A 14116-nucleotide genomic window follows, 5' to 3' on the forward strand; every position below is an offset into this window, starting at 1 on the left:
GATGTTAATGCAAGCACAGAGTCAGAATTAAAGCACAAGAGCATTCAAGAAGTTGGACCATGGAGAGATTGCTAAAATCTGGCAAAAGGTAGATCCGAAAGAATTAACTGCTGATCTGCAGTATTTGCAGGCTCTTCAGATAAGGCACGGTGTGTGAACCAGTTCTGTTGAGGCCTGGCATGCTAGAAACAGCTTTACATGCCAGAACTCAAGTATGACACACAAATTAATTGACAGGAACACAGAGGGCTTTTCTGTCGTACGGTTTAATCATTACCAACCTCCACCCCACACCCCAAGGTGCGAGATCAAGGCCTTTGAGGGCAGAGACGGGTGTGATTTCCCGGAAGGCCTCGGATCTGCATGGCCACAAGCTACTATCTTGTGGACTCCGGTGACCTTGTGCTGGATTCAGCCAAGCCCTGCTCAGAGTAGAGCAGCTGGAATTATTGAACCAAAGCGAGACGTGTCCTTGAACTTCAGTGGGTCGAACCTGAGTAGCCCATTCATTGCATTTAAAAAATAAATATTCTTTTATTTTTATTTTCTATTTTCAGGTCTGAAATCCCTTAGAGATGATCGAAAAAGGTGGAGTAAGGAAACACGAGTTGCTTAGGTTTTTTTACGTGCAGCCCTTTCAGCAAGACCTGAAGTCTTTTCCCTTGCAGCAGTTGCACAACCCGTCAGCAGGGGTGCAACCCCAGCGAGGCGCAGGGTTTTGGCCCGACAGGCTGTGGGACTCAATAGTGTGACTCTATGCGTGCCTACTCAAAAGTAAGCCCGCTGAGAATTTCCAGCAGTTGGCCCGGGTAGGGGGAAGCAAAGGCGCGTGCATAGAACATCACAGTGGAATTAATTTTGGTGTTGTGTTTTATATATATATGCTATATATATATGCGCGCGCAAGAGCGGGCTGTTAAATAGCTAAATGCTACAATGATGCTGCAATATGTTCTCCCTGCTTCCCGCTTGCACGGAGAAAAGCAATTAATTTAATGTCAGCCAATCTATCCCTGCGTTGTTTTGGCCGAGGAAGGTCGTTGCCTGCAGCTCGGCGTCGAAGTCTCTACAGCAAGCTGCCCTGCACAGCAGCAAAAAGAGGGCGGTACTAAACGCCTTTCCGGGAAGTTTGCCTCCTACCAGCCTCCGTCCTGCTTCCGCGGGAGCCATGCGAAGTCGAAAGTAAGCTGGCGGGAGACGCGTCGGAAGAAAACAGAGGCAGGCGCAATGGCAGATCAGAGCCTGGAAATGGCCTCTATGATTCCTGCCCTCAAGGAACTGGGCAGGTAGGTCTCAGGCCAACCTGCTGGAGTAGGAAATGCCCCCCCTTTGCTTGCTTGCTTGCTTCTCCCGTGCCCCTAATTTTATTTCTCCCCAGGGAGCCAAGCAGAGTCAATACATTTATTGACCCCATTTTATCCTCACAACAACCCTGTGAGGTAGGCTAGGCTGGGAGAGGGTGATGGACTGTGTAATGGTAGAGAGATACTAGAGGCTTCGAACAGACCTAGCACTAAATTGCAATTCCCAGGATGGGATGGAGCCATGACAGTTAAAACTACTATAGAACAGATGTAACCTTGTTCCGTCTCTCATTCCTTTTCCTGCCAAGTAGCAAAACCAGTGTTAAAATTGTTAAAATATTTAGGGGTGCTCTCATTTTGACTCAAGAAAACCACCATTTTGTAGTTGAAATCGGGGAAAATAAATACAGTAAATGGACAAAAGTACAAAGATTCACAAAATGTTTAGAGGTATGCATACCCCTGCGGCCCTCCAGGGGGAAAAAAGCACTGAGCAAAACGTTATTATACGTGTGGGTCTCAATGCATTAGTGATTCTCAGGAGTTTGAAGCTGGAACCCCGATCCCCGATTTTAGCTGGCAAGGAATGCATGGAGGTGCCCCTTTAGTTTTCACCATGAAACCACAATTGGTAGACTCTGATACTGTAATTTTATTTCCAATTACAATAATTAAGTGCTAATTACCTCCAGCCCCTCCTCACTTTCCCTTGGTGTGTTCCCCCAGTTTGACCAGTCAAGAACAGCAAGCTTCTGGTTATTTCATACTTAAGTTGCCTTACTTGTAAAAGTAAATAATTTAAACACCTGTCAGAACTCTTTCCACCTGCTACTTTATTTCTTTGACTTGAGCACCTTTAAAAAAACCCAAAACTATATTTCCATACTAAGATATAATGCTTCCATCATTGGAAAATTTCACTCCCATTAATTTTGCAGTATAAATGATTCCGTTTTTCAATTATATTTCAATGAGATTCTCCTTGTAATACATGCCTGGATTAAAAAAACAGACCATTCTCCTCTTTCAAATTTCGAAAAAGATTTTAATTAGCCAAAGTGTGTCCTGACATGAAATAAATCTGTACCAGGCCTTTCCCTGCATGAAGAAATATTGTTATGCCCTGCTTTTGTTACTGGAAAATTGTTAGCACTTTTTACTGCCAAACTGAATGGCTGTTTTCTCATTTGACAACCCCCCCCCCCAATCAGCTATGAATAAGCTTAGCTAACATACAGTACATTCAGTGTCTACTCAGAAATAAGACCTGCTGAATTCAGTAGGGCTTACTCTGTGTAGAGTGGGGTTACATCTACAGCCTTAGATCTAATCAATTATTCTTTTAACCAGTAGAGACTAAACACAAAATATAAAGGTACTCCTTTGAAATGCTTCACAGTCTGATTGAGATTTAGGCATCTTGGAAAACTTGGTGTCAACTGACAAATAATTTGCTGGTAAAAAAAAAGAAATGGAAGTTCTTCCCCAGTAAGATTTCAGGGAAAGTTGGTGTTGTGTCTGATATTAAAGATTCTAATAGTTGCCTTGTGCAAAGACTCTTAAATTGTTAAAATAACATATTTAAGCAGAAACATAGATGCAACTTTTAAAACAATTCTTATTTCCAGAGCTACTCCAGAGGAATACAATACAGTGGTACAGAAGCCAAGACAAATACTCAGCCAGTTCATTGATCGGATCCTTGTGGATGTAGATGTTGGTAAGTAAAGGTACTAAAAATAAGGCCCCTTTAGTATTTAGGGCCTAAATACTAGAGGGGTCATATTTTGAAAATCTAAAAAAGGGCAACACCTGGATGATATCTGACCCACATTGACCTATTCCCAAATATTGATGAGTGGGCAATTCTCAAATAAGCCTTCTGATAGAATATGCATGTTGGGGTAACTAATGCAATTCAAGTGGGGTAGGGAAATACCCTTTTGGAGTGGAATGGAAGATTAACTTTCCTCCAGTGTGAAAAAGTAGTTTGAGGGGGCATTTTAAATAAGCTTTTCACTGACACAGCCAATTTTGTTTAATATAATTTGTTACAATTACTGTATCAGGTTTTGGTTGGTGATAAATATGTGTGATCCATAGACTTGCAGCTTAGTATGTGAGTTTTAAAGAGAAACAAAAATAATTCAGGCATTGCAACAAACCATTGTTAAGATGAGATTAAGCAAACCTGAGCTTCAGGCTTCTGTGCTCCTGTTTCTCCTCCTTTATGCAGAAGTTAAATCACTGTAGTATTGAAGAAATTATGAAAGCATTCTCTTTACCATGTTTAGCAAACCTTGAAAAGTATGAAATTCATTTTTAAGAATACATTATTGCAGTTCAGGATTGTCTGTTGCAGCACAGCAAATGTTAAATTTGTCTTGGAACAGGTTTACTGTGGCATAACACGAGTCTTGTTTTCTTTTCAGTGGCCTTAGAACTTGTTAAGAAAACAGAGTCTCAGCCAAGCTCGATGATGTTGCTTGATTTTATTCTGCATATCATGAAATCATCCCCGCTTGTATTTGTAAATATAACTGTACCTCATCAAGAAAGTGTCACTGATTCAAGCTGTATTGGTGAGTTTATTTTAAAATCCTTGGAATTCGTTATGGTAAGTTACATTATCACAGTGTGCACCACAGGTACTGATTTCTTCTTTTCATTGACCCAGTTCAGATGGCATGCTAAACCATAATTTAGTGTGATGAGAGCAAGCTGCAGTAAACCTTGGGCTTGTGCACTCAAAAACAACCTTCTCTTCTCCAGCACAGCCATGAGGAGGAGTTCAGAAGGTTTTCACTTACATATCTGCTTAACCACAGCTTATTGTTTTGTTCAAACTGACTAACTGGTTAATTATGGTTTGTTTGACGGTTAGACCTGGATTCAAATACTAATTTGGCAATGGATTTGCTTAAGCAAGTCATGGGATGGTTGTCGGGGTCATTGACAAGGAACTGTTATTTACTTCCTTGAAGTTCAGAACAAGGCAGAATACAGTCATACCTCGGGATAAATATGCTTCAGGATAAGTATTTTCGGGTTGCGCTCCGCGGCGACCCAGAAGTAATGGAGCGTGTTACTTCTGGGTTTCACCGCTCGCACATGCGCAGACGGTCAAAATGACATCACACGCATGCACGGAAGCAGCGAAACGCGACCCGTACATGTGCAGACGCGCTGTGGCGTCTTACGTTCCATTCGGGATGCGCACGGGGCTCCGGAATGGATCCTGTTCGCATCCTGAGGTACCGCTGTACCATTTTTACTGCATATGTAACTGCAAATTGTAATAACCCCTTAGGTACTTAAAATAAGAACTTAGGAAGCTGTCTCATACTGAGTCAGTTCATCTAGCTCAATATTGTCTACACTGGCTGGCAGCATCTCTACTAGGCAGAGCTACCTCCTAGCCCTAAATTGATATATCACAGATTGAACTCGGGACCTTCTGCATGCAAAGCAGGTGCTCTACCACTGAGCTAAAGGGGGGGAAATTAAGACTTTAATCTTGTACTACTTACTTGTGAGTAAGCCCCATTGAAGCCAATGAGATTTACTTCTGACTTATATATATATCTAGGATTGCTCCTGTCAGTAAGGTGTACAGCCTAACTTCAGTGTCCTCATTTGAATTATTTTTTTTCCTTGTGAAAGATTATGTGATTAAAAATGGACAGTATGGAAAAATCAAAGGTTTTAAACAGTGAAAATTTCATTTTTGTGAGACATGAATTTGGTGCAGTTTAATATTTTTTCAGAGAACTTTCAGGATTATGTGACACACTTCTTTGAGGTCATAGCAGAGGGCTGGTCTAATATGCCACTGGTAAATACTTAGATTGAAAGATGGATTCGGAAAAGGAACTGTGTTGCATCTGACTGACGCTTCATTTTTATGTTTGAAATCAAGACAACCAACCACACACTAAGCCAGCCCCAACATCTCTCACCACCAAGGAAATAAAACGGGTGAATAGTAAGAGAACCCATACAAGTAATGCTGACACAACCCCCCCCCCAAGTAGAATAACAGAATAACCACCCAACCCCACTCGCCCTTCCCCCGTTTTTTCTTTTTCTTTTCTTTTTTTCTTCTTCCTAATTGTTTAAACCAATTCATAAACCAAGGACTTATACATTGAGCAGTAATAATGAAACATGTGTTGTAGATATTTTCCCACATTTATTATGCTATTTTTGTGATATACAAACGACATGAGAAAATTTGGTATACTTGTTTGTATAACATTATTCTTGTTTATAACTGCACCCCCCCCCCCAAAAAAAAAACTTTGACTGAGACACCTTTGTTTAGAGTCCTCTTAACTAATATTTATTAGACTGCTTTTCTGAAAAAAAGCTTCCATTGTATACGGAAAGATAACACACACATACACATATATATACACACATGTATTAAAACAAATAATAAAAGTAAGTTTAAAAATCAACAGAACCAAAAGTGGTCAGCAGCAATGTAACAACTCCAAACCAAACTTGGAGGGGGAAATGAAACTACAGCTGTGCAAAGCCCAATGAAGCAACACTCGTTTTACTGATCATTGGAATATCTTTAAGGTGCATCATGTGCCACAAGATTTGCAGCCTGCTCATGTACCAGTTTACCCAAAAGTAAGTTTCATTGTATTCAAAGTGAGCATAGGACTAAAATCGTAATATTTTCTCTCTTTCTTCTTCAAGAATTTAGCTACTGGATCACAGCAAGGCTTTTGAGAGTTGCTGCCGCCCCAAACTGCCAGATTTTGCACGAGAACATCAGCACTGTAGTTTGTTCCTTACTATGCCTTTTCAAAGTCAAGAACTGTGCCATATTCGACTTAATGACGAGAGAATTGCTGCATCTTCTTCAAGATCTCATTTTACTCCATGAAAGAAATGCGGCGGTGAACTTCCAGCAGGATTCATTGAGCTGGCCTGTGACTGTGAAAAGATTTTCATGCAACCCCAATGTACCCCTGGGCTCTTTAAGTTCTGTCCAACTACAGTTAACGGGCATGAGCAATGTAGAATGCTTGGAGATAACTCTGATGGGGATTCTTACTGAGATAGTTTCGTACATGTTTTTTAAACCACAAGATGTGACCCTTTGGGCAACCGGGTGCTCCTTGCTGGAGTACGGTACTCCAAAAGTTAAAGTCTTGAGCATGAAATTCCTAACAGAATTGTTGCAGCTAGGAGGGCCTCCAGAAGAGCTAGCCAGCAGTTTCTTCTCAGTTTTGGGGTGTATGTTGCAGTTCCTCCTTGAAATGGATGCTGAAGAGCAGGAACTATATGAGGAACCCTTGTTAATATTGGTGAGAACCCTGTTTCCTTTTGAAGCGCATTCCTATCTGAACATTGAGCCTCTTTATCTAAACACACTCCTGGAGAAGCTCCACACTTTGTTTGAAGCTGATGTGCTGAGGCTTCTTCAGTCTGAGAAGATGAAAGGAGTGCTATGCCACATACTGCAGTATTTCATGAAGTTTGTGCCAGCTGGATATGAATCTGCTGTTCCAGTTAGAAAGACCTGTATTAACAGCATCTGCAGATCTTTTGTTGCAGTAGTTGGAAGCCAGGTGGAGCAGGAGGTGAGTTGTATGGGGGGGGAAAAACCAATGAAAAATTTGCTTGGTGGCTTAGGTTGAAGGGCACAGATTTTAAGACACGTGAGGAGAAAAATATATTTTCAGAGAACGCTCAAGCATAGGAACATAGGAAGTTGTCTCAGGCCAAGTCAAATTATTGGTCCCTCCAGCTCAGTGTTGTTTGCATTACTGTTATGGGTCTCCAAGTGACAGGAAGATTCTCATCAGTTTTATTCCATATGGTGGGGTTTTATTTCGTGTTTACAGATATCTCTCACTGGACATCTAGATTTCAGATTTGGTGTATTTAATACGTTTAGTGGGATATATTATTTTTGCTTGTCTCTGTTGTTCCATAAAAAATCGACAAGTAGTAACAATAAATTTTAAAAAACCCCAATAATAAAAACAGGCTTTAAAACAGCAGGCAACAAAATTATCAAAGATAAAACCAACAGCTTAAAAAGCAAATGTACATAATGTCTGGGTATGTGTAGCAAGGCAACAAAAGTATGATTTTTATGGTCACACACACACATAGCCCATTTCATAAAGTTCTACAGCACTGTTGAGGTGTGTCTGTGTTTATCTTCCTTAGTATCTGCTGAGTCCGCTTTATGCAGCCTTGGTGACAGAAACAGAAGAGATCATTCAGGAGCTGCAGTGTAGCAAGAATCCAGAGACATCTGATACTGATGGAGGAAGCAGCAGTAGTGATGAAGTTCCAGAAAAAAGACCGCGTCTCAGTCTATCCTTAAAGCACCCTAAGAAGTCAGCAGCCCCACCAGAGTATGATGGTTGACTTAGTAATTTCTAGAGAATTGTAGCTAATAATGCAATAAGCAATTGGTGGAATTGATGTGGTCTTGAAAACCTTGTCTTCACTTCTGCTTTAGCTATGCTTTCAATTATGCCGTACAGTGGATTGCTCCTGCATTTCCCCCCGTCCACATAGGCTGGGATACCGTGACTAGAATAAAACACAGGGATGGTTTGGGGGGAAATACAAATGCAGCAGCCTTACTTGCCAAAATTGTATAATGCTTCAGTGCAGCAGCATAATTTAGCAGCTTAAACTGATGTATTCTAATGTAATATTTCCCTGCATTTGGAACATTAAGATATACATCAATTTCTAAGGAAATTAAGTGTATATATATATTTTTAAAAAACCAAACACAGTTATTCTTCAGGCTGTCAAAATGAAAACTATGTGATAATCACACAAGGGCATATGAATTTACACAGAGTGAAGCAATAAACTTAAAAAAGGGAAGAAACCAAGCAGAGTTTTTATAATGGAGCAAAAGAAAAAAAAATGGTTGAATATTATCCTGATGTTGCTGTTGCAAAACATCACAAAAGGAAACCATTTTCAACCAACTTATTTTTCTATTGAGTATTAGACAAACTTAGCTTATACGCCACAATTTTTTTGACCAACCCACAATCGGTTGAAAATTGCTTTCCCCTCAATTTCCTATGATGTATGTCAGTATATTTTTTTAATTATCATATATCATGGTAAGGAGTAAATATCTGGTTCAATTTAGCTATTTTCTCCTAATGTTTTTCCACATTCAGGGTTGTTTTCAATGTTAGTCCTACTCAGAGAAGATCTATTGGGTTGTATACAATGAAATTATCTCATTAGTGTAATAAGTTCTGTTTGCACAATGCATCCCTATGTGATTCCAAATCTGTTCTGGGCATTTCTCCCAGCACTGCGGAGCAGATTTGGGGGGAGGGGATGGAGGCGTATAGGGAGAGGAGAGAAAGGAGGAGTTCTGTTGTGCAAGCAGAATTTCTTGCACTAATGAGCCAATTTTGTTGGATACAACCATTTTAAATTAACGGATGTTACTAACAGGTTCATTAATTTAAGTGGGTCTGTTCTGAATAGGACTAACATTGGATACATCTGTCAGTTTGTACAGTGGTACCTCGGGTTACAGATGCTTCAGGTTACAGACTCCGCTAACCCAGAAATAGTACCTCAGGTTAAGAACTTTGCTTCAGGATGAGAACAGAAATTGTGCGGTGGTGGCAAAGTGGCAGTGGGAGGCCCCATTAGCTAAAGTGGTATTTCAGGTTAAGAACGGACCTCCAGAATGAATGAAGTTCTTAACCCGAGGTACCACTGTATAGCACCAGTACTTCCCCCCCTAAAAAGAATGTTTAGGGGTACTCTCATTTTCCTACTCATATTGAAATATGGCCCCTCAATGAGGCCAAACACAAAATATTTAGGGGTATGCGTCCCCCAGAATCCCCCCAGAAGAAAGCACTGTATAGCACCATACAAATTTCTTTTTAAAGGGATAGCTCAGTCAGTAGTGCATGGGACTCATAATCTCAGGGTCATGGGTTCAAACCCCCCCATTGGGCAAAATATTTCTGCATTGCAGGGGATTGGACTAAATGACCTTTGTGGTCCCTTCCCACTCTACAAATTCTATGATTCTAAAACATTCTTATTTTATAACATTATTTGCATTGTTCTAAAATTGGTTGGTTTGTAGCCCCGGTCCCGTGAATATGAAAACGAAGAGCACACTGTGGAGCGCTATAATCAAGAAAGTGGAATCTCTCCTCTTGCTTTTGGAACAAGACCTTCCTCCGGTGGAATTTCTACAAAGCATAGAGGGAATTGCTTTAATAATTCAACTAGGTGTCCTATGCACAGTGCATTCTACACAAAATTTCAGCAGGTAAATTACCAGTCTTTGTAAACTACAAAGGTATAATGACAGTGGATTTGTTGACCAGACACTGTGTACAAAAACTCACCTTACTCATTGGTAGGTCAGCCTTTGAGTTGGCTAAAAGGTATGTTTAAAACATGCTCTTCCACGTAGCTTAAATTTAGATCTTTTGTGCAAGAGAGGGCTTTGAGTGCATTTTGAATATTTGGGCATGTGGCAGAACTGTAAAATGGATTGTGTTGTGTAAGGATTCTTTGCAGATCTGAGAAGTGATTAGACACCGTTCCTGAGCTGTGAGAACAGCAGTTGGCTGAAATCAAACATGTCATATGATTAAGCCATTTCAGTAACCAGCTGACTTCTTTTCTTTAACAGCATACACAATCAAGTTGGTTTACGCAACCATAAACATAATAATACTGTTTGGCCTTCAGAATCAGGGGAGCATGTCCAGTTAACCTGGATATCGTCAGAATTTATCATGAGAGCACTCAAAGCTTGTTGGAAGCTTTTAGATCCTGCTTCACGGATAGTTGACCTAGAACCAGTGATTCAAAGAGTCGTGAAAATAATTGATGCTTTGCTTTATATGCAAGGTAAGATGCCTTTTACCATAATAACAGTTGTTAACAAATGATACTCTTCTAGAAAAAATGCTGTTATTTAGCTAGTACCTAATAAAGGATAAATGGTGCAGTTAGTTCTCATAGAACATTGTTCAATTTGGTTGTATACTTTTTGATTTTTGTTTATTGTTTATGACTACCTTTGCTATGTTTGTAGCTCTGTAAATTTTTATATGTTGTAAGCTGCCTTGAGCATAGTTTTAACTCTGGAAAGGCAGCATACAAATAATATGATTGATGGATTGATTGTGTTGTCATAATTAAATTGACAATATAATCAAAGAAGTAAAGAATGGATCGGAAAATGTTGAGAATTTGCTGCAACTGCCAAATAGAATTGCTATATTAAATTGTAACAGTTCGGGAAACAGAAGCATAATAGTTTTGCGATAGGAGTGAATAATTTTGTTGAGAACACTAAATGGTTAAAGCTGATACCAGAAATAAATTAATGGTTTATAATCTTTTGAACAAAAGTATGTACAATCCTTGAATTTACTAAATTAGCAACTAATTTGTATCTCACTGGACAATGTAAAAATAAGCAGCTGTAGAACCCCCCCCCCCGTTTATTTATTTATTTATTTATTTATTATTATTATTACCTACTTATTTCACTCATGAAACACTTCCCATGAGGCATCCTGAAACATATAGAAACATATATAGAACAATTGCATAAAAACAAGTGTGTGTATATTCACACACACAATTTAAAACTCCGCCACCACACATATAAAATAAATTCAGTTCCAGTACAAATACTTTTGTTCTGATTTGGGCCATTGGTCTATTTAGCCCAGATGTGTCTGCTCTGACAGACAGCTGGTTTCTAAAGTCTTTAGTCAGAGGTCTTCATAGCGTAACTAGGATGCTTTCATCTTAATGTGCCAGGGATTAAATTTGAGACTTGAGGCATGGCAAGTATGTGGTCTGGCACTGTGGTCAGTGCCAAATCGGAAGGTCAGGAGTTCAAATCCCCATGACAGAGTGAACTCCTGTTGCTCTGTCCCAGTTCCTGCCAACCTAACAGTTCAAAAGCATCTTTAAAAAGTGAGTCCAATTTTTGTGTGGTGCCTGTGCTGGCTAAACTTGCGTACATAAAATATCTGTGAGTCTGCAGTTCTTGGCACTTTACTCTTTAAGTGAAAGTGAGTAAAAGACCATGATTTTTTTTAAAGGAACCTGTTTTTACTTGCCATTTTCCATACTATTTGCATACTTCAAAAGTTTTCGGCTAGGTTCATTTTAATATCAAGCAGCCTATTTGCTGTACTTCTTTTGGTGCCTGATTAAAAACAATCTTGTTTAGACAAGCCTACCCAGATGCTTATAAACCTGAGGAAATTTTAATCCATTTTAGTATTTTAACCTTTGTTTAAACCACAGAGCCTATGGCTTGCTGATCAGAAGGTCAGCGGTTCGAATCCCCACAACGGGTTGAGCTCCCATTGCTCTGTCCCAGCTCCTGCCAACCTAGCTGTTCGAAAGCAAAGCACACCACTGCAAATAGATAAATAGGTACTGCTGCGGCAGGAAGGTAAATGGCGTTTCTGTGCACTCTGCCTTCCTTCAGGGTGTCCCATTGTGCCAGAAGCGGTTTAGTCATGCTGGCCACATGACCCGGAAAGCTGTCAGTGGACAAACACTGGCTCCCTCGGCCTGAAAAGCGAGATGAGTGTCACACCCTTTGACTGGACTTAACCATCCGGGGGTCCTGTACCTTTACCTTTACCTTAACAATGACATGATACCGTCATTTTATCAGCAATGTTTCATAAGCCACCTGAATTTGTGTTTGTTTTTCCCCTCCTCTAAAAGTAAAAATCCAGCTTAGCGATGAGATTATTGAAAATTTACTTGGAATACTATGTCTGCCATGGATTTCCAGCTACTCCAGTGACCCTTCATTCAAGTTGCCTGCGCTTAATTCAGATCTTCTGGTATTGAGTAAACATACTTCAAGCCATTTTTGTAAGTAAAAGAAACTACATTTTGCTTTGAAATTTATTCATGTTTCCACCCTATCATTCTCCCCAAGGTTTCTAGAAGTGGCTATCAGCAAAGAAAAGCAACAGCGGTGATGGAACAACAAAATAAAAAAAGCAGAACAGTTTACAAAATATGCCAGCGACATTTAAGTTAAAACACAGCCAACACTAAAATGTGTAAAAGGTCCGGGCAAATAGAAAGGGCTTCATCTTAAAAGATATTTAATGTCTGTCCCAGGCAAGTCTCTCAGGAGAGCATTCCAGAGTCAGCGTGCCATAGGCGAAAAGGCCCTGTCTTACCTCGAAAAGGCCCTGACTTACCTCGAAAGATCAATGTGTTGAGGGATGAGATGAATGCTGAGACTGGTTCATGCATGGAAATAAGGCTGTTCACAGTGTTTAAAGGTTCAAACCAACACTTTGACTCGTGCCTGAAAATGGACTGGGAGAGGGTGCATTTGTGTTAAGATGGTGAGGTATGTTCCAGTCTTCTAGTTCCAGTCAGTTTTCTAACCACACTACTTTCCCCCCAACTGAAGCCTCTGTGCCAAGTACACAGAGAGCCCCATGGCCAACATACCGCATTAGCACAAATATGATATTGTCAGAGTGTAAATAACTGGCCACTTGCACTTGGATAACTCTACTGTCCTCCACTGAAAAGATACTTTCCAGTTTGAATGCTTAAAAGTCCATATACTGTATTTTTCGCCCTATAGGACGCACTTTTTCCCCTCCAAAAATGAAGGGGAAATGTGTGTGCGTCCTATGGGGCGAATGCAGGCTTTCGCTGAAGCCTGGAGAGCGAGCGGCATCGGTGTGCACCAACCCCTCTCGCTCTCCAGGCTTCAGGAAGCTATCCGCAAGCCTTGGGAGCCCGCGGGAGTTCCCGCGGGCTCGCAAGGCTTGCGGTCAGCAGCCCGAAGCACGGGGTGCCCTCCGGAGGACGCCCCGTGCTTCGGGAAGGTGTCCGCAAGCCTCCCGCGCCCGGGGGAGGTCCCGCCGGGCTCGCAGGCAGCAGCCTGTTCTGGGGGCTGGGGTCGGGGGAAGCTCGGGCTTCCCCCACGCCAGCCCCGTGCCTGGGGGGGGGAAATTTTTTTTTTCTTTATTTCCTCCCCCAAAAAACTATGGGGCGGTGCTTCCTATGGAGCGAAAAATACGGTACCATTTGTGGAAAATCAAGGATATAATGTGTCCTGGCCTGTGTAATCATTTATTTAGCTTTAGCTTTTAAAATATTGGCCTTAATGACTTCAGTCCTCTCAGTAGGAAATAATATACTGTTGTGCTTCTAAACTTGCAGCAGTTTGATAATTAGGGGTGTTTATGAGGTGTAAATTTGGTTTCAATGCTTTATTGATCTATATATTTATTGATGGTGTATGCATATACAGTTGGCTTGTGTATTTTAGTCATCTTTTGTATGTAATTAGACTTGTATACTGCTTGGAGTTTGTTTTTTGTTTTTAGCAAGTGGTTTACAATTTTTTAAATAAAATATGTGGGTGCCATTTAAAAAAGGCTAGATTGTTGTCCTTACAGTGCTTTTGTATTTTTTTATTCCTTTTAGCACCTGAGATTCAGTCAAATTGCGTGTTTCTTCTTTCTCTGATTCCACGAAGATTATTACATCTGAAGTGGAGGGATTCTTTATATCAGCGTACCCTGCAGAGTACGCATGAAATTATCAGAGCTAACTGTGTTAAAGGGTTTCCTTTCCTGTTACACCAGTCAGATGTAAAATCCTCCACCCCTTTGCTTGGATCTTTCCTGTAAGTAGTGGTTTTAATTCCAAATAAAGTTGGGGAAAGGAAGAATGATCTGCCAGCTAATAGATCGTACAAAGACCTTGTCAAATATGAGTGGTGCAGCTGAGGTGGGATATGGTAGAGA

The 14116-nt window shown here is 40.6% G+C and overlaps 1 protein-coding gene across 1 annotated transcript in view; it reads left to right on the plus strand.

The window, feature by feature from the left end:
* The first annotated feature begins 1130 nt into the window (after positions 1 to 1130).
* Positions 1131 to 14116, plus strand: part of ATR (ATR checkpoint kinase) — a 49999-nt gene continuing 37013 nt past the window's right edge. The window contains exons 1-9 of the mRNA XM_081910672.1: positions 1131 to 1286; positions 2933 to 3024; positions 3737 to 3886; positions 6015 to 6904; positions 7500 to 7690; positions 9424 to 9612; positions 9982 to 10202; positions 12054 to 12206; positions 13794 to 13995. Coding sequence (XP_081766798.1) covers positions 1228 to 1286; positions 2933 to 3024; positions 3737 to 3886; positions 6015 to 6904; positions 7500 to 7690; positions 9424 to 9612; positions 9982 to 10202; positions 12054 to 12206; positions 13794 to 13995 — 2147 coding nt within the window. The 5' untranslated portion in view covers positions 1131 to 1227. The remainder of the gene's footprint in view (positions 1287 to 2932; positions 3025 to 3736; positions 3887 to 6014; positions 6905 to 7499; positions 7691 to 9423; positions 9613 to 9981; positions 10203 to 12053; positions 12207 to 13793; positions 13996 to 14116) is intronic.

The sequence above is a fragment of the Podarcis melisellensis genome (assembly GCF_964234715.1).
Source record: "Podarcis melisellensis genome assembly, chromosome: 5".
Lineage (NCBI taxonomy): Eukaryota > Metazoa > Chordata > Lepidosauria > Squamata > Lacertidae > Podarcis > Podarcis melisellensis.